Below are 20,937 nucleotides of genomic sequence, written 5' to 3'. Positions count from 1 at the left end.
ACTATTAAGCCAACAAGGGTGGGGTTTGGGGTGGGGGAATCGGCTCGGGCAACAATCCAGGCCTGTTACACAACGCGACACGAAGACTGTATTTTGTAGCTGTAGAAAACGAAAGTTTTCTATTAATCAGCCATGGGTTCTATTTCTTTGTTTGGAGGTTTACATTTAAAGTCATAAGGTAACTATCAAGCATCAATGATGGAGAAAGATCCTATGTGGCCCTCTGTACATTCTTTCAGGTAAAGCGGGAATTTTGATATTATTTTACTTTTAGTCTCTTAAAATTGTTTGGTTTAGTCTCATTCCCCTCATTATCCTACTTTTTCCGCCTACCCACACATAACCCTCTCTCTCTGCCCCCCCCCCCCCCCCAACACACACACACACACTTCAGAAATGTAAATATTTATATTTTCTATTAATTGTCTTGGTGCTGTCTGTTTGTGTCTTAGATTTCTGTGTCGTTATTCACCCCGTTCCCCACCCATACCTAACCCCCACAAACATACAACACTATTACCAAATCGTATTTAGTTAGAAGAAACCTCAGAATATTACTGTCCTAAAACACTGGCCCTATTACAAAATAATTTCACAAATATATTTCTTGCGTGACTGTTCAAGCAAGGTGTGGAACTCAGGTGAGCGATCTAGGGCCCTCTTGTTGCTATACGTAACATCACTTATCATTAAGATAATTATTTGTATTACATAAACCTGTTAATTTTTCTTCACTCAAAAAAGTAACTATACACAAGAAATTGATAATCATAGTGTCAAATAGGAAGTGCGACATTTAGCGTTGGTGTTGCGACATATAACGGTGGGCAAATTTTTGCGACATTTAACGTTAAAGGTGCGACATTTAGCGGCAGACGATTTTGCGACATTTAGCGGTGGTTGCGACATTTAACGTCAACCTTGCGACATTTAACGGTGGTTGCGACATTTAGCGGCGTTGCGACATTTAACGTTGCCACATACCGTATGCAGTAGCAAAACATTATAAATAATATGAGCCATGTCATGGGAAAACCAACATAGTGGCTTTGCGACCAGCATGGATCCAGACCAGCCTGCGCATCCGCGCAGTCTGATCAGGATCCATGCTGTTCGCTAACGGTTTCTCTAATTGCAGTAGGCTTTAAAAGCGAACAGCATGGATCCTGACCAGACTGTGCGGATGCGCAGGCTGGTCAGGATCCATGCTGGTTGCAAACCCACTATGTTGGTTTTCCCATGGCACGGCTCATATCTGAATGGATATATTACGACTGCGTAGATACACATATCAGTAAGGTAGGTTGAAAATAACATGACCTTTTGGAACAGATACTAAAAGACAGACATTTAGTCAACCGCTATTAGAGCTAAATGTACTGCTTATAATGAGACACTGGTTGCAATAATTCTTCAATTAGTCACGCCCATCTACACTCGATCATGATAACCACGGTCGTTTAAGTATTTTGGCATGCATGCTTAAACCACTTTGCAAAGCGCGTTGATAAGTAATCCAATCCACTTTGCAGAACAAAGAATTTGACATAAAAACAATGCTTGTAGATTGAATCATATGCGCGTTATATTCGGCTATTCATAAACATGATCGTTGCTAATTGTGGTATTTAATTAATACAAAGTGGTTAATTGTAACAATCTGTTTTATCTGGTGTTTAAAAACAGGAAAATAAAAGTATGTATTATTTCATTGTATTATTCACTACAATTTACCTATTTATTCAATTCATTTCTTAACAAATTCTTAACAGTTTTGATATTTTTGAGATTGTTTCATGTTTCGATGAAAACTTTAAAGTCATTGAATTTTGTCAGTAAGTTTGGAAACATAGAATGCAACCAAGCAACATAATAGCAGACTCGGTTTGATTGAGAGTATTCATGAGAGGTAATGAAATGTGCAACACGCCTCACGCCCGGCTAAAGCGGAATTCTATTATAGTAAAAATTTATATACCCCTATCCCTGATCCAAAAGGTCAAGAAAATATAGATACCGTTCAAAATGTTATATATACTTTTTAACTAGCTCTTAAAACCATTCATTTTCTTGTTTCTATAGATCTTGTGTTGAAGATTCTTTAAGTCTTTAGTCTGCTAGTATGTTTTCTTCTGCATGAGAATATCTTTTCAGTGCCTTTAATCAACAATTATTTGAAGTTTGCTTGACATAGATTAAATTTGTGCTACTTTATATGTTTCAATTTAAATACGTTTACTTCATTTAAGATGGCAGAGGCTTGCGTAAACACCAGCAGATTACCTATCCAATGTCCAGTCTGCCTTGAAACATACAAAAGACCACGTACTTTACCTTGCCTTCACACATTTTGCTCCAGCTGTCTTCACGGTCATATAACAAACGCAGCACAGAACTCGAACTTCTCGTCTTTCTTATGTCCAGTGTGCCGTGCTAACACAAGAGCGCCTAAACCATACGCCAGTAGAGAAACGTGGGCGGATCAGTTTCCGATTAATCATTGGATAGTGTCCGTCATAGACGAGGCAACTACCATAACACCTGATGACGCACTTTACTGTGATGTACATCCAGATTCTAAAATTAACCTCTATTGTTCTGACCACGAGGCTGTTTGCTGTGCTATGTGTATCGCGACTGCACACAGAAAATGCGATCACGTCGAAGAAATTGTTAACATGCTGGATTCGTCTGACAGCGAACAAGTACAGAAAGAAGTGCTTATAAAGGTAAAGCAGTCCGAAGACATTCTAACTGATCTTGATGCTAAATGTGCGCTTGCTGACAGCAATCTTCAGATTGATAAAGACAAAATGACCAATATTATCGAGAAGGAATACAATGACGCTTTGACCCATTTGGATGCACTGAAAACGACCGCAATAGATAAAGTAGAACAAAACTGTAGACTGATTACAAATGAGATCCGTACACGAAAGCTCATTTGTAATAAAGGAAAACAAACGTGTAAACAGGTTAAAGAAATGCTGGAGGAAAAAGGAAAGAACAAAGGTCCGTTTTCAAATTTTATCCAAAGTCATGCAGCAAAACTAAAAATGAAATCAGTAGATGTTTGCGTTGCAAATAATTGGTCTTTTAATGAAGCAAATTCGTTTAAATTTGAAGTTGACCCGCAGTTTATAAATATCAAAAGCATTCCATTACTCGGAAGAGTAAAGGACATGAGATGTTCTACAACCGAAAGCAATAATACAACGACTGAGACAAATCGGTTGACAGTAAATCGTGTCGATCAGTCAAACAGAGTAGATCAAGTTGAAACAGAGCGAGAAACACGAAGAACTCATGACATCGAGTATTCACTGCAAAACATAGCAAATCAAAGAAGCAATCCTTACAATAACAGTATAATGACAACGCCTATTGGTAGATGTTCCGAACTGCAACACGTAATGTACTGGAACAATCCCTTATTTAAAAAACATTGGCTATCAGGTCTGACATTTTTTCATCACGAACTTATGATGGTATGCGACCAGTCCGAAGGTTCTGTTTGCCTGATAAGAGATGGAACTATCCTCTACGAAGACAGAAGAAGAACAACGCCTTGGGATATCACGGAATTCACCGACACCAGTGTTGTTGTCACTTATCCGCAAGAATGTATCGTGCGAATATTTGAAATAAAATGCAATGTAGCTGTGCTGAAGCTGTTTAGGAGACCTTCAATCATAGGACGTCCTGTAAGTGTCCATAGAAGCTTTCCTACCAAAGATGCATGCTTTGGCGTAACTTCCGTATCTGATCGAATCTTTCTTGCGTGTGAGGACTGCATAAAAGTGTACACAGAAAATGGTCGTTGTGTTCAGCTGTTAAAACTGTCTCATCGTGTAGAGCCGCTTTTTGAGAGGGTCATCGGCCTTACATACGATCGCCGGCGTTCGGTCTTGTACGCCGCAGATGAAGTTAGCAACAAAATCTTTTCATTTCAATTAAAAGACAGTCAGTTATCGCACCAGCCTAACTTTGTATACAAGGATTCGAGCTTACGCTGTCCTAGAGGTTTATCTATAGGAACGCAAGGAGAGATTTACGTATGTGGATTTGTTTCTAAATCTATCCATATTTTAAACACTTACGGTAACTGTATAGGCATTTTGTCAACAGAGCAAAGGCCCTGTGGTATTTGTGTTGAACATAAACAAAGTTTAGTGGTTGTTAGCTTTTATCCTGATACGGAACGAAAACAGGATATATCAAATGACGTCCGATTTTACAAAGTAATGAAACGATTCTGATGTATTATTGTTTGATATGATAGGAATGCACCCAGACTTTATTTCACAAGACAGCTACGTAACCGTATATTTAAATACGGACTGAGCGAAGTTATCAGTCAAATACCAAACTTTCCGTGAAGCACTTGATGAAAAAATGTCTTTACATACACGTTGACTTTTTTATACAGGACATCAGTGTACTTTGTATTCCTGAAGATGTTTCAACTGTGCCATCCGCCAAATATCTTTGCTTATATCTTCTTTTATACATATCAAACTTTTTGTGTCATCACATCCGACAGCCGTGTTATAATACGAGTATTGAATATATTCTTTGTTGTGAGCATTGGGGCATATGGACATGGTGAAATCACAATAATTGTTGCAGGTAAACGCAACCGTGTTTGTTCTTTCACATATAATTCAAATGTGAGGTGAATCGCCATGAACTATTTATTGTAATTTTTGCAAGAACAATGTTTTAACTTCTAGTTATCTCTCTTCCTTGCCTCTTTGTTTCCTCTGATATACTTGTGTTTTATTTCTTTGTACCCATAACCTAATCCTTTGAAGTTGATTATACTTTATCTAAGGTTATGTCATACTGTGTTTAAGCACGTCACATGTAAGGTTTCTTTATCATGATACATGTAATATGATCGCACGTATGTTTTTTTTTTTTTGCTTGATGTACATATTAAGAGTTTTTTTAATATCGCATAGCACATTCTGCATTACTCTTTAACTGCTCAAAAAATGCAATATAAACATGACAAGACTATCCCTATGTACGAATTACGATGAAAAGTAAATGTTACCAACAACCATAAAGTAGTAAAAGACAAATCCTTAATTGGTCAATATTAGAGCCTTAAGTTAAATAATCATAATTATTTTATGCTTATTGGCGAAATACTGGAAAATAGCAGTGAGATATAAATCGATATCACTCACAGTGCCGAACTTCTTTTTTTCCAGATAAATTATCTCCCTTGAAATATATTCTTTAATTACCTCCCTTTGCTGCCTTTAAAATTACTGGATTATACTAATACTCAAGCCATACACGAGTCATGAACTGCTAGACAATCCTATATAGAACAAGCAAGCTACATAATTAAATTTGCAAAAGAAATAATGTTACCTTTGTCAGCTTGGTTGCTAGGCCTTGCCATTCATGTAGCTACAGATATATGTGTGTTTCCTCTACTTTTTTTCCACTGGTACACTATCGTGTGGTAGATTTTACTGGCGACATCACATTTAGTTGGTTGTTGTCTTAGTTAATTATCACAAGACATCAACTCAACCTTACGTAATATGCCAGCATTTTCGTCGAAGTATTCCCACTCCAAGACCCAACTCCGAGCCCAGCCAGTTGTATTCCAACTTCCATCCAATTTGTTATGCTATGCAGCCCCTAGATCAATATTTCCTAGGTATTACTATTGAATCCATGATGATATTTAATTCTGCAGCTTGATTTTCCAAGGACTTACGCATATTCCACAGTTGTTTAGATTTTTCGTGTTGTTTTTTTAATCTGACCTTCAGCGTGTGTTTTGGTAAACAAAGCAAGCTTCCGGTTATTCAACGAACTGACGGTTTGACCCGAAAAGTTTTAAATATGCTTCTACTTAACTACCGGCATTTGTCAATGTTTCTGTTAGCCGCGGACTGTGTATTTTTACACAAAATATTTAATGCAGTTTTTGTTTTTAAAAACAAAATGGCGTCGTGTTGATTTAATGAACCTAATCACCAATATTCGATATCAATGTGCATAAGTTTCCATGGTAATTTAGCGGATGTATCATATGTAACACGGTAGCTTAAATAAATCCGAATTTCGTCAAGAAATATTGGATTTATATGAACATTTATGCACGTAATAAACAGAAAATTCGTTGATCTTCACAAACTAGCATAAAATAAAAAGAAAATTTGTTTGTTTGCAGTGAGATATCGAAATATATCATCACCGATAAGGGAGACAATTCTGATATTTTCACTCAGGCTCCGCCTTCGTGAAAATATTCAATTGTCTCCCTTATCGGTGATGATATATTTCGATATCTCACTGCAAACAAACAAATATCCTCTATTTATTATCATTATCATTATTATGTAATTTAGACATCAACCACATTTTTACTTTATAAAGTATATTTTTCTTTTCAAAGATAATACGACCATTTACGTTAGCGTTGAAAACTGTCTTTTTCAGAGCAATAATTATTCGTGATCAGATAAGTGTACATTGATAATATCCGCTTTTGTAAGATAAAAATCAGCGAAAGCGGCACGAAATCATCAAGAATAGAAATATGTTTGATAAGACATATTGTGTCAAAACACACAAATATTCGCACGCAAGCTCTGGGTGGCCGCTTTTGTAATATTCTAAGGTTCTTAAAACGTTAAAATTTCAAAATTATCAAACCGAGCCCAAAATCGATTACACACCGAAATTAAGGAGCACTTCCCTTTTAAGTTATAATGAAGGGGTTTCATCTGGTTTCTAAACTGCGTTGTTTTATATATCACAATTGATAATATTGGACTCATAAATTTAACTAAAGAAAACTTCCAAGCATTAAGACTAATCGTCATCAGATTAACATAAACAAAATACGTCCTTTTTAAACAAAAGCGTTTAATAACAATTTAAAATTGTAAACTGATTTTGTTTTAAATAGGATAAGATTTGAAAGAAAACTGTATTTCATATTGTCTATCCCCTAAATACATATAAAACTGACTAAATGACATTGGTTCAATTAATAACATTAAATAGATATTTTAATTGTATTTGTGATCATCCAGAGATATCTTAATGATTTTTTATGTTTTAAAATTATTGTACAATGCAATTGAAATCATACTTGTATAAAAACAAATGAATCATGTTCAGTTGCAGTATAATTATCCTTCAAATACTACTGGCCAATTAAAATTAATTGATTTAACCTAGGCTTTAGACGGGAATGCGTATAACCCTTACCGATATGTTAGTGTAAGTGTTCTCTTCATTACCTCCCTTGAAAGATCAAAAAGCGGTTTAACATTCAATAGTCATTGACTTAATTGATATAGACGCTCTTTGTTATTGTTGTAAACAATGCGTTGGTTTGCTCATGCCAACTTAACCTTTCCATAGCAGGAAGTAGGCACTAATGATCAGTCTATATCAACAAACCGTGAGAAAAAAAAATTGAAAATCTTGGGTTAAATTGCATTGTCTCTCTATGATATAAAATTTTATATCTTTATCTCTAAATGAAATGGTCAAGAGACCCGCTGCCGGTACACGAGACGACGTTCTGATATCCAGACTCGTATCACGAGTCTCTTGTATTTGGCATAATGTCCGAGGTGATATGATTGCGAATTGCGGATCAGAAAACACATTTATTTTAGACTGGCAAAATAAAGACAGACGACGTTTCCCAAAAGTAATTAACATGCATAATTTGGCTTTATTTGTATGGTCCAAAAGTAAATAATATAACATGCATAATTTGGCTTCAGTTGTATGGTCTGGAAAATGCTTTTTCCTTCGCTTGACAAGCTGGTTTCTGGACATTGTGAGAATTTTACGTTCACAGAAAGGGCTGTCGCAGAATTGAACGTTTTTATATGCAACAAGTATGTATCGTCTGAGGCAGGACTGAATAAAAGGTGCATTTTGTCGTTATTTGGGATTTTCTTAATAACATGTTTATTGCTTTACTCGAGCTGTAGTGTTACACTAAATATTAAATGAGTATAACTGCTCGAGAGAAATATAATAGCTTCTTTCAAATTACAATTTGTTTATACTGTTTGAATACATTAGGCATTGGACCTTGTTGGAGTATTAAAAAAGCGATATCACACGAAAGCATTTGCTGTTTTAACATTGTCAAGAACTAATCGTTTTTGATAAATGCGGCTATATTTAAATTTTGCCAGACTATTACCTTACAGTGAAAGTGTCAATAAAGAAGCTAAACTGAAGTAATAGTCCCACTGACTCAGATCAAGAAATTAGCTTTTTATTAATATTGTTACTAGAAAAATATATATGAGTAGCATCTGTCAAAGATTTGTACAACATCTAAGAAAAATATATTTAATGCTTCCACTGCACTACAGTTTTATAACTGGTGGTCTTATCATAATCTAAATGTCTCAGAAGTTGAATAATATTTATTTCTAAAAGTACGATAAGCAGATTTTTATGTGTGATGAAGACAGTTTGTATTCAAAATATCATAACATTACCCATGTTAACATTTTAATTTTTTTCTGTTTCTCCAATTCAAAACTGTTTCTTGATCCTTGTTATGTCACCGCTATTGTTTGTCACAAAAGGCTAGTCTTTGTGATAACACTCTGACTTTTAGATCATCTGGAATGTTTTCAAATAATTCTTTGCATTGTTTTATAGGATCATCAATTGTAGCGGCAACGTCTCTCTGTTTGTCCTCTTTGTATGCTGTAGCGCCATTCGTTTCTCCTGTACCTGTACTCGCTACTTGGCTGAACGATCTTAACGGTGTGCCTACCTGCCCAAAGACTGGTGGAGGTGATCCGATAATTGTCGTGTAACCAAAGCTTGCAATAACTTGGATGGCGGCTGTAGACAAGTCTTCAAGCTTAGTATTATCTGCCTTAATAAGAATCTCAAAGCAGTTACCAACAGCTCGACAACGTTCAGATGGACTTTCTTTATTTTTTTCTTTTTCTAGACGATGAAGCATATCCAGCATTTTCTCTTTACATCGATTCAGTAATAAATCCATTTGGTACTTATGCGCTAAAGAAACCAAAGCGAGAACGTTTTGTTCTGAAATAAAACATGAGGGGAAATATAAACATTTCATAATTAAAAAAATCAAAATAATGATTCCCATGGCTCATTACGTATTCATTAAAGAGAAAAGCTGTAAAAAAATGATGAGTTGAGTTAAAGCTACCGTTAAACTTAAATCATATCATGAACTTAACCAAAACAATATCAGAAAAGTAAAGCCTATTTGTCGTTTGAATACATTTGTTTTTGAATTAAAAAGCATGTATTAGATAGCGAAGAGCAAAAGAAATATGGTCACTTGAGAGCTTTAGACTTAAAATTATTTAATTATCACTTACCGTCAACAGGTTTTTGTTTTCCTGGGTGTAAGTTAAGCAGTAGTTCGAAGAAGTCGTTGTAGTCCTCCTCGTTCATTTCTATTTCCCGTGTTTCGCTTTCCTTAAACTTTTGTTCAAACATTGTCTCAAATACGGGAGAAGCATATCGCAAGAGGCTCTCTGATACATAAAGTTTATTTCCTTTGTCAAAATTTAAAACAATTTCATCAGAACTTTTTCCACTCTCTGTAAAATGATCCATAACTGACATTTTACTTGATACTAAAACTATTATATTCTGTGAAGACTTATTTCTTTTAGAACTTTTAAAGTGAAATCTCGGTTAGGTTTTTATGACAGTCAATACAATCACTCGTTTTTCGAAAATATGCAATACGTATTATAACTCAAGGACCACAATGGAAATAAAAGAGAATCACTTTTCCCTTTTCTGTGTTATCCTTGGTATTGATGTGCATAACATGGTTGAAAACTTGTGTATACATCTAATAATCTGTATATATGCATGCATTATGTTTGTTTTAACCATTTATGCACATCTGTGAGATACCGAAATCTATCTATCTATCTATCTCTCTATCTAACTAGCACAGACCAGTTATGGTAAGTTTAAACATATACATACAGCTACATTGTAGTTTTCTTTTCAATTTTGTATTGAAATATACATGACATACATATGGTGGCTGATTTCTGCAATTTCGTGTTGGCGGGGCGAAAACACGACAACACGAACACTCGACAAAAACCTAATTTGTCGAGTTTTCGTGTTGTCGTGTCGGCGTGGCGAAAACACGACATATTTTACTCGAAAACTCGACGTTTAGTGGGCGCCGATACGACAAATTTATCTGTCGAGCTTTCGTGTTGGCGGATATAAATATGTCGTGTTGGCGCCCTTTATTTGTCGTGCTGTTGTGTTTTTGCCATGCCAACACGAAAACACGACAAATACCTTATTTGTCGAGTTTTAACACGAAAACTCGAAAACACCACAAATATCTTATTTGTCGAATTTTCGTGTTTTCGCTTTGGCATCTTCCGTTAGACATGCGCACAACAATTACTGAACTGAACACAACATAACTGCATGCTAGAAAATATAAGTTTAAGAATTAAAATTGACTTATGTTCTATGTAAATTTCGACCGAATACCTTCTTGTTACATAAAAAGATATCAAAACACGACAGCACGACAAATAAAGGGCGCCAACACGACATATTTATACCCGCCAACACGAAAACTTGACAGATAAATTTGTCGTGTCAGCGCCAACACGAAATGGCAGAAATCAGCCACATACATACATGTTTTCCGCATTTACATATGACGGCTTTATTTGAGAAATAAAATAGTTATAAAACAAAAGAAGAATTCCTTAAGTTTTGCTCGAGGAAAGTTGATATTGATAGTGTAGTTATGTTTGATGACACTGACAGTAATCTGATGACGTGATGTTCGATGACTAGCACACTTCCAACCCAGAACACTTATTTATAAGCATGTCAAAAAAGAAATAAAAAGAAATTCTGTTTAGTGTTACAATTTAGCAGTAATGAATGCCACATGATTACTAACAAATTAAATAAAATATGAAAATAGATCTTATGCTCGAGTGGCATATGGCATTGGCTATCATTACACTTTTGCAAGTCATGCGTTCGAGTTTTGCACGGGTAACAAGTTTTTCAGAAACAAAACAAGCGGTTAAGGATAAAACCCAAATCTACGGGTGAAAAAAAAAAAAAAAAAAAAAAAAAACACACACAATATACTCAAAGACACTCCTTCGTATTTAAAAAAGCGTGTGTCCTTCAAATTGTGACAACAGGCATTTAAAGTGATAGTTCTAGTTTATTGCTAAGCTTCGTTTTAAGTTAACATTGTATAAAGCATCACATTTTAGTTTAGTACTTTTAGGTTGTAAGAAACATCAGTGACAAATAAAACCTTCTTCTGAGACAACAAAGAGGGAATGCATAAGCTTAAGTAATTGATATTGCACTTGTCATTACCTCTCCTGATCAAACTGAATCTAACCTAGGATGCTATTGTTTTTCTTCGTTGCGTTTTATGCCTCCAATTGATCGTCTTATAGCTTTGACTAACCTACACGATAGTAGTCTATAATTCCCGCGCGGCAGCTGCTAAAGGTAGCCCTCATCCTGGAAAAACTTTTATGACTATGCTTATAAAGTCCATCCAATGTAATTCTGTAGTTACTGTAGAAGTCCACTTAAGCTGGCTGGCGCAAGTGAGACGAGAGTGGAGTTGTACAATGAAAAGACTTTTGAAACCATTATTAAACATAGACATATGCTTTAGACACATAGCAACGCTGTTATTTAGGGATATACAAAACATTTAAAAACAACATGTACATTATACTACACCTAATACTCTCTGTGACATATGCCTGCCTGTAGTGCAATTTAATCCATGTAATGACTTGTTCCGAAAAGGGCGATAAGATATGAAATAAAACATTTAAGAAGCAAACAACACCATATCAGAATAATAGCTCATACTGTTTTTATTAAATCTGTTAATGATGGATGGCGAAATGTGCAATACCCCTCACACCATTTAGCAACGGCTTAAGCGGAACTCTATCATATAAATATTGAATGGATTCCATGATCCCAAAGGACCAGAAATAATTATAATACAGCTCAATACCCTTATAGTAGGCTTCTTTTAAAAAAGAAACCTAGGAGAAGTCCAGTGTTGCTCCTTTTAAAGTTATATCAGGGACATAGATTGTGTTATAATTATACGAAAAACAGTTTCCCTAATGCAGATCACTGTGACTTCTTAGGGATCATCATTCTGTTGGTGATGGCCAACCTTCGTATCAAGTTTAGAGATCCTAGGCCCAAGCTTTCTTGGAAGAAAATCTCAATCGAAAGGACGTCTGCCGGAAGTGAAAAAATATTGAATCTATCATTCTTTTTTAAATGTTTTTTTTTTCCAGAGATTTTTATTGCTAATGTGCTATTTGAAAAAGAAATTCTAAGCATTTTATTTGTTCTAGTTTATTACTCAGTTTGTAAGTTTTATATGTCGAATTGCTGCCTTGTTTTGATAACGTGATTAACATCTCTGCTACCTCTTCCGACTATCGGGTGGAAGACACAGAAGATTTTCTAAAAACAGAAGACGCACAATCGAATATCTCGGAAGAGCGCTTCTTATTCCGGCAGATCTTCCATGGTCCAAAAGAACGGACCAAACGAACCGCCAGTTAAACAATAAATTTATTTAATTGAACGAAATATATTTTAACGTGATCCAATGTATATGCATATCTTTGAATACTGCGAACACAAAGAATAGTAAATATATATCTATATATTTTGCTATTAATAACTGAACCGTTTCTAACATCTGTAACAATAGTATTTACACTATATTTCTTTATTTTAAACGAACAATTATTTTCGTCTCAGAGGATTTCAAAACTTACTTGTGCGTAAGCGCATTGGGCCATTTTAGACTGGCTCACCGTGATTTGCGCTAGAAAGTGAAATCTAACGCCGTAAAATTAGTAGATTAGTTTAAATCCTCCAAATTCAAAAGCCAGCACTATGAAGAGACTCCCCCCCCCCCCCCACCAATAACATGTACAGCGGCATTTCCTTTCTGGCCTGGTGCCAGTGTTATAGCCATTTTCTCCAAGAGAGAGTAGATAGGTAGGTAGAAAGGTATAGGTAGGCGGGGAGGCAGAAAGGCAGGGAAGCTGGTACTGTATATATCGATATATTTTTGTCAGTTCATAACGCTTACTTTTTGTCACATATTGTTTATATTTGAACTCTCCTCGTACATTCAATCAGGGCTGTTAAATTTCAATCTTCTCAGATCGTTCAGCACGACTTTTATGTCGTGTTATTGGTATTGTTTAGTTTTTCAGCCTGGGTGATTCCAATATTCCCACTTTCATAGCTTTGGGTATTGTATAATTACCCCTTGGATATGGTGCTTGCTTTTTAGTTTTGTCTTTTGACAGTTCTTGTGATATGCAGGCTCCATAACCTCAGATCCCCTTTCTTAATTCCATTTTATTTAGTTCTGTCTATTGTTTTGTCATTTAGGGCAAACCCATTATTTAAACTGGGACCATACGCCGCTTTTCATGGAATTACACGCTAGTGATCATTGAAGGTTCCATGTGCACCGCCGTATGAACACATTTGCGGATGTCTCTAAATTGATTTTTTTTGTACTTGTAGCATGTGTAAATGTTGAGTTCTGCCCAATTCTGCATCAATTTCCACTACCGTCCATGAACAGGCTCAATCAAACCGAGTCTGCAACATTTTCGTTTTTGTCAATGTCGGAGACCTGTTTGAAAGTATATTTATTAATTTTTGCTCGAAAACATACGAAATGCTTCTTTGATTTCCAACATATTTAATACATTTAAATACGTTTATTTTATGACAGCTTATAATGAAATGTTTAACACATCAACAAACAAGTTAGGTCTCATGTTTACAGGAGGAAGTTACACTGTATACAATATCAAATAGTCCATCTGCGAAGATTACTATTTGTTAAACTTATATCGCCATGTAAACATCTTATATCTATGACATTCGATACCTCTTATCAATGAGACACATTGAGCGGGTACTTTTGAAAAACATATGCGTTTATTTGCCCTGTATTTCAACTTTATTTTCGGAAAATCACCACAAATAAATCAAAATTGTTTATCAAGCAAATAAAAAAAACCTTGCATTTAGCTATTTTTTTAATATTTATAAACACAAAAATTATAGTCAGTAAATATACATTGAAACCCATTAGCCGGATGTTTGCCTGTATCTATAACAAACGTAACCAATGATTGTATAAAGTATACCAACTTTCATTTCGGTGTTATCTATCAACTAACATCGTAATTATAGTAAAGAGAGGAACTTACCTTTCAAGTGGGAATGCAGGTATAGTGATGAGATGCTGTGTTGTATTTTTTACAAGTTTTTGTGCCTGTTTTATAATCTCTCATCCTTTACACTGTTTCAGTTGACTGAATAATATTATTAAGTATTTTTTTTATCTTACCAAAGGCCGTGTTACATAAAATGGCAATAATCTTCCAGCCAGACCATAGAATGAATATAAAATCTGTTGAACATTCTCTGCAGGTTTTGACGGACATAGTTAAATGTTCTGCTAAATTACAGACTGAATTCTTTTTGTGTCGAGTATAGACATGTACTTGACTTCAAAAGTATATTTTATTAAAAAAAAACTATTACAAACATTGTTTTTAATTAGCGTCAAATATGACCTTTTTCAGAGCAAAACGTATTCGTGAATACATAGATATGAGTACACTAAAAAAAATTGAAAGTAGTGAAAATGGCATGCAATCATAAGGTATATAAATATGTTTTATAAGTAATATTGCGTCAAAATACCCAGAGATAGGCATACACGCTACTGATGTGCGCCCTGCACCATTTCATTTTCTACATTAATTATACTTGTTAATTACACCTGTAAATCGGCGTCCAAAACCGCTTTTATACCATGAGCTTTTGTCAAACCGAATACAAAACTGCTTATATACCACGAGCGTGTGTCACGTTTGTCAAACCTAGTACAGAATTGTTTATATACCAAGAGCGTTGGTCAAACCGAGTCCAAAATTGCTTATATACCATGAGCTTATATACCATGAAGGTTTGTCAAACTAATTCCAGAATCGTTCATATACCATTAGTGTTTGTCAAACCGAGTCCAGAATTGCTTATATACCATGAGCGTTTGTCAAACCGAGTCTAGAATTGCCTATACACCAAACCTAGACCTCTCATGTATCATGAACGGGAACAACTTACCTTATTAGATATAATTTAGAGATTACGCATAACTGAAATATTTTGCATATATATTTGCTTATTTATGTAGTTGTGATTTTGTGATTGTTATGTATTAATTTCTGACAGGCACAGTTACAAAATATCCAAGCTTTAAACTGATTGCTGTCAGATTAATCTAAATAATTAATTCTGTTTCAAACAGATAAAGAAATGGAAAGAAACTGTTCTTTATAATTCACATTCTTTGTACACACTTATTAAATAACATCGTTTCGATATGGTTTTCTAAATGAATGGCATAAATCTAGGACAGGATGCTTTGACAATTACAAAACTCAGCCCCCGTAAATGACATAGTTTACTGCATACTTTTATTTGACTCAGTTGCCATAAACCTGATATAATTAGGTTCAGGATTGTCGTTGTGTTAACAACTGATAAAAGGTATGGTCTAGTGCGCCCAATTGAGGGCGGATATTTGGGTGTCAATAGTTAAGGTCAGATTTCATCTTTTTGTGATTATTTGTTATTACTAAAATTGCGCGTCATATTTTGGGCTGACTTTGAGTCATGAGAAACTGGTTAATCACCTTTCCCCTTCATAAAAACTCCGTCAACTCTGTGAATGTTCTTTTTGGTATTATAGGTGACGCGTCACATATATTGTAAACATTGACGGTGAAAGATACTTAAAAAGTTTAATAAAAAAAAACTAAAAAGCCATAAGAATTAATAAAACAATATGTATAAAGTAAATGCTAATGAAACAGCATTTATTGTCGCGGGACAATGTGAAGATGAAATTTCATTTGTGTTCGACGATGGAAAGAAATTGTATGTTTCACAAAACTTTCTCCATTATGTATCTCCTGTGTTTAAAGCAATGTTTGATAATGGATTTAAGGAGAACAAAACTCGAGAAGTGAAACTACCAGGAAAAGGATATGATGATGTTTTGGAATTTTTAAGATGTTTACATCCCGCAGTTCAAAAACAAATCTCACGTAAGTATCATTGTCAGAATATTGAATATACGAAATGTTTTGAAAAAATGTTTGATAAATATATATATTGAATTTAATTTTATTTGAATTATAATTTTCATGTGAAAATAGTAAAAAATGTTAAATACATAATGATGTTTAGTTGCTCAGAAAATAGTTACTTTTACCAGATCGTTGATTTCAAATATACGCATCATACTACATTTGTTTCAGAAATCCTTCTTTTTTTTATTAAATTAACTACTTGTTTAGGAGATAATTATACAAATTAACAGTCACAATATTTGGCATAGTACGGTACCAGTTAATAAATAAACAATTCAATCTGACTGAAGCACACGATCTTACAAAGGTAGGCATAGCGTTTTAGGAGGTTTATAAACAATTACAACTACGCTATGTATAACTCTTACCTGTATATCGGTGTTAGTTTTCTATTCATTATCTCCCTTAAAAATTTTAATTTGGTTTGAACTTTCAATTGATATAGACTGAATACTAAATGGAAGTGAATTGCGACCTGTATTGTACTGTACTGTGTTACTGTAATTAGTGCCACAAAATACCGTTATTTGTAATAAATAAAGTAGGATTCTGGTTGATTTTTAACAAACACATCAGTTCATACTTGATCAAACCTATATCATTTTCCTCCTTTAACCCTTACCCTGCTAAATTTCTATAATGAACTTGTCCATCTTTCAATTTGGACAGTACCATTAACTGTTAAAAGGTGTGCTTACCAAAATGATACTGACTGAATTGCGAACAGTGTATATTTTGATCAGACTGCACGGATATCTTGATCAGACTGCACGGATATCAGCACAATGCTGTATATTTCAAATACATATAAGTATCTTCATGAAGCCTGCTATTTTTGTCTATATATTGTTTGTTTATTGTATTGCAGCTGAACAGATTTTACAAGTAGTTGAATTGTCAGAAGAATATCAAGTTCAGTCTCTGATTCTGAAATGCAAGGACACAATGAAAGAACGCCTGACTTCTGAGCTAAACGCCGCACGAGGGAAACAAGATCCTACTACATTCTTTAGATCTTTTGACAAGTCTTCCGGCAATGCGTTGAAATTAGAAAAGGCAAAGAACTGCCTCAGTATTCTTACTACCTGCTTGATATTTCAATATGACGACATAATATCAGAGTCTGTCTGTGTACTAGGAAAATTTGGGTACGGAATATTTTCTGGAACAATAGCGGGCAGCAAGCAACACAGAACAAAGATGCTAGAAGATCTTGCTCATGATTGTAAACACATGTACGACAGTCTGCCTGGTAATTTGAAGATCAGGATACTGTCTGAGCGACTACATTTGTGTGACAATACGGATATGTTGTAATTGTAAATTTTGCCAATTAAAAAAGGAGGACGAGCTATGTATAGTCTGCGATAAACAACGGGTGACGCGAGGATCGGTAAGAAAGCATTATGACGCCAATTATGACGTCAGATTTCCGCATGACGTCCGGTTCGTTACAAATAAAACATACAGCATGATTTTTATCAAAACATTTCAATGTGCATGTAATAATGAAAACAATCCAGGCCTTCTTGTGGTTTATCGCATAAATTACCACAGTTCATCGTTCAGATGCTTATATACTTAACCAATCTTGCTAGTGCCCATGTGGTTCAGTTCCTCCACATCTGGACTCTGAACCGTGAAAAAACGGGAGACAAGCCACTCGAAGGCCTTAATTATTTGATAAATAAATTTACTATCAATATTGAAATGTCTTTGTACTACGAAGGAATGCTTCAGATGTTATATTATTTTCTGTCATTTTATTATGTTGTACAAATCTACAATGAGAAGTTAATAAACAATTACACATTATACAGAAATTGTTTTCTTGAAGTTTTCATGCTAAAACGATAAAGCGCAGTCTATTAGAAGACATTTAGGAATATGCATTGTTATGTTCCCAGGTAGTTCGAGTCAAGAAGTGTTTTCACATTTCAGATATCCATTTTACAGCTCTACAACAAATATTGCGTGTCTTCTAATCTAGAAAAAAATTCTTTGGAATAACTAATTACAGACTCTTGTTTGATTACGGGTGTCCATAATGAAATGTGAATCCCCTCAGGTCTCCAAGCACATAAGCCAAACTGTACTAAAATAAACATTGAAAGTACCATGTGATGACAAAAGATTAGATAATAAAACCACACCGAGTCCTGGTGCTGGGAGACATTTTACAGCCGCCACACGACACTTATAGGCTGCTGGTGTGATAGATGATAAACTACATAAACAAATCCTTTGAAAGCATAGAACATATTCGAGCAAGTAACAGCAGACTCGGTTTGCCTGAGTCTTTTCTTAAATCACCCTAACACACCTAGCAACAGCTTAAATTAACGGAATTCTGTTTTAAATACATTGAATGGGCCCCCAAAGTACCAGAATCTTACAAGGTATTTGCATTTTGCGTAAGTCGATTAAATTACTGTACCACTACTAGGTTAGGAGAGAGTAGTTCAAAGGATAAAGTCAAAATAAAATTGAAATAAAAAAAAACAGTTTCAATTTATTGAAATTGCAAACGTTAAAATCGCGGACTCATGTAATTGTTATACGTCTACCCTCACATAAACAAAATTGCTTTCAAGCATGACCATATTGCAGCCAAAATGTAATAAGTTATAACGCTTCTGTGTTAATTTATTTTTTAGGGAACGCAAGGCCCTTTTATATTTTACGTTTAAAAATTCCTTTTCCCCCGCAAAAGGGTCAAATATGGAAAAAAATAATTAAAACATTTTATTTAACAAAAACCCAGAATGTACAATAGGGGTTTGAGTTATCGGGGCGGGTTTATAAAAATTTATCTCTTTGTAAAAAACAAAGCACATATATCATCTTCTTAGCCCCTCAGATGAAGACCAAAACCCAACCCCTCTTTTTTGAAGATTGGCAGTTACCCAAAAAAGTGAAAGGTTTAAAGGGTATAGTAGAAGGGACAGTTCAATCCCGCCCAATATGAGTGTTTTAAAAATTATCTAAACCAATATGTTCCTGGCAGATTATTTTGTAAAATACATGAAATTTCAAAAAGAAATTTACTATTCAAACTAACAATAGTTAAAACAAAGTCGTTCTTCTTTAAGTTCAATTTTAACCCTAAAAACCTTTTTACAAATTTTTTTGCTTATCCTTTTCCCTATTTTTTCAATACAATTCTACCGGGTTGATTGGTTTAATTTTCTTCCCCCATTTATTTCGGGGATTTGGAAACTTTAGACAAAATTTTCGATGCAAGAACTCGCTTTAAATTTTTTTATTTTTGTAATACTTCGGGACAAAATTGCATCCAATAATTCACGAACTCAGTTTTTAAATTCGCGTGAAGCTCTGTTCGCAAAAAATTGGGAAAAAAAAACCCCCCATCGCAAAACTTTCCAATATACATTCAAACAAAAAAAACTGCTGTTTCCTGTCCCTATAGGGAAAAGGAAAAACGTGTTTTAACAGAGATTTTCCCCGGGTCGCGTGCTGTTAAAAACCTTTTCATAATGCCCCGTTCCCTGACAAAGCGAAAAACCCAAAATTAGGGCCCCAAAAGGGAAATTCAAAAAAAAATGACGTCAAATTTAAAAAAACAAGGCCATTCCCGCTTTTTTTCAGGGAAATTTATAAAACGTCGAGGGAAAATTTAAATTTTTATTATTTTTTTAACGATTTTTTGCTAGAATAGCCTTTAAACCAACCAATCCTTTCGGGATTTTTGCAGATGTTATTATATAATAACAGGGAAAAAAAAAAAATGCGTTTTTCCCTACAATATAAAATGCATTGCCCGATCAAATTTAAATTTATAAAATATCTTACTGTTAAATGAAAAGGGTAAGCTATATAAATAAAAAAAAAAGGGACTTTTTTTAACTAAAATTGTTTTTTTCGTTTTTTTTTGGTTTTGCTCGCCCCGACACACATTATAGGTCATAGGGCAACTTTCCAGTTTTTTTGATGGTAGGGAAGTCCTAAAATTGAAAAAATTGATTATTTAATTTATGATTTAAACCGCCTTTAAATTGTACTTAAAGAAATTTAATGTTTAAAATTTCCAAAATATAAAAAATTGATTGCATAAAAAAGGGTAAAAAAAGGTTTTAAATCCTTTATACCCAACTTCAAAACGAAAAAAAAGGAATGGCTTTGTACTTTTTTCCCGGCCCCATGTCAGAAAAAACGCTTTTTCGCCTTTTATCGCCAGTTTTGCCTCTGAAGAAAGAGTGGGGTTTTTCATCTCCTCCTGGAGATTACAAACAAGGTTTTCATTCCTCTAACGGGCCCACCCCCTTTTGAAAAACACCCTTGCGTTTTTTGGGCAATAAAAATGGTGTACCAACCCCTGCGATTTTTTAAATGGTCTCTTTAGGACTAAAGGGGTTTTGGTGTTAGGGGGGTGGCTTTCCTTAAACATCCAAATGAAAAAAAGGCCGGGTAAAAGGGGCCGGTTGTAGAGCAACGGGTGTTTTCGACAGGAAACCTTGAATTTTCAATTTGCTGTTTATCTTTGGGGGTTATTTTTTTATTGTCCCTTTGAACTTCGTGTCCAAATCTAGCGTCACAAAATGGCGTTTGTGCCCAAGCTGTAAAACCAAAAAGCTTCAGATTTTGTAGTTTGTTTAACTTGCCCTTACGTGGGGTTGGGCCTTTTTTAAATTATTCCCGTTTTCAAACGGATTAA

General features: G+C 34.7%; 3 protein-coding genes across 3 annotated transcripts; 2 read left to right on the top strand and 1 right to left on the bottom strand.

The window, feature by feature from the left end:
• Positions 1 to 1,560: 1,560 nt before the first annotated feature.
• Positions 1,561 to 6,864, top strand: LOC123558982 (tripartite motif-containing protein 5-like). Its single transcript, XM_045350805.2, has 2 exons — positions 1,561 to 1,696; positions 2,250 to 6,864. Exon 2 carries the CDS (start codon positions 2,250 to 2,252, stop codon positions 4,257 to 4,259), a length of 2,010 nt encoding a protein of 669 aa, XP_045206740.2. The 5' UTR covers positions 1,561 to 1,696; the 3' UTR covers positions 4,260 to 6,864.
• A 1,398-nt stretch (positions 6,865 to 8,262) lies between these two features.
• LOC123558983 (uncharacterized) lies at positions 8,263 to 9,891 on the bottom strand. Its single transcript, XM_045350807.2, has 2 exons — positions 9,378 to 9,891; positions 8,263 to 9,072 (listed from the first exon to the last, which is right to left on the bottom strand). Exons 1-2 carry the CDS (start codon positions 9,625 to 9,627, stop codon positions 8,579 to 8,581), a joined length of 744 nt encoding a protein of 247 aa, XP_045206742.2. The 5' UTR covers positions 9,628 to 9,891; the 3' UTR covers positions 8,263 to 8,578.
• Positions 9,892 to 15,810: 5,919 nt separating this feature from the next.
• Positions 15,811 to 18,077, top strand: LOC123558984 (uncharacterized). The gene is made up of 2 exons (XM_045350808.2): positions 15,811 to 16,217; positions 17,131 to 18,077. The coding sequence occupies exons 1-2, from the start codon at positions 15,956 to 15,958 to the stop codon at positions 17,577 to 17,579; spliced, it is 711 nt and encodes a 236-aa protein (XP_045206743.2). The 5' UTR covers positions 15,811 to 15,955; the 3' UTR covers positions 17,580 to 18,077.
• Positions 18,078 to 20,937: the final 2,860 nt, after the last annotated feature.

This window comes from Mercenaria mercenaria, chromosome 5 (genome assembly GCF_021730395.1).
Source record: "Mercenaria mercenaria strain notata chromosome 5, MADL_Memer_1, whole genome shotgun sequence".
NCBI lineage: Eukaryota > Metazoa > Mollusca > Bivalvia > Venerida > Veneridae > Mercenaria > Mercenaria mercenaria.
Note: the sequence above shows the minus strand (reverse complement) of the source record. Positions and strands in the feature narration are given on the sequence as shown.

What these genes read in the sequence shown, in the direction of transcription:
- LOC123558982 (XM_045350805.2), top strand. Translation starts at nt 2,250, where the DNA reads ATGGCAGAGGCTTGCGTAAACACCAGCAGATTACCTATCCAATGTCCA.
- LOC123558983 (XM_045350807.2), bottom strand. Translation starts at nt 9,627, where the DNA reads ATGTCAGTTATGGATCATTTTACAGAGAGTGGAAAAAGTTCTGATGAA. An exon ending in AAAACAAAAACCTGTTGACG is followed by an intron (nt 9,073 to 9,377) that starts GTAAGTGATAAT and finishes GTTTTATTTCAG; the next exon opens with AACAAAACGTTCTCGCTTTG.
- LOC123558984 (XM_045350808.2), top strand. Translation starts at nt 15,956, where the DNA reads ATGTATAAAGTAAATGCTAATGAAACAGCATTTATTGTCGCGGGACAA. An exon ending in AGTTCAAAAACAAATCTCAC is followed by an intron (nt 16,218 to 17,130) that starts GTAAGTATCATT and finishes ATTGTATTGCAG; the next exon opens with CTGAACAGATTTTACAAGTA.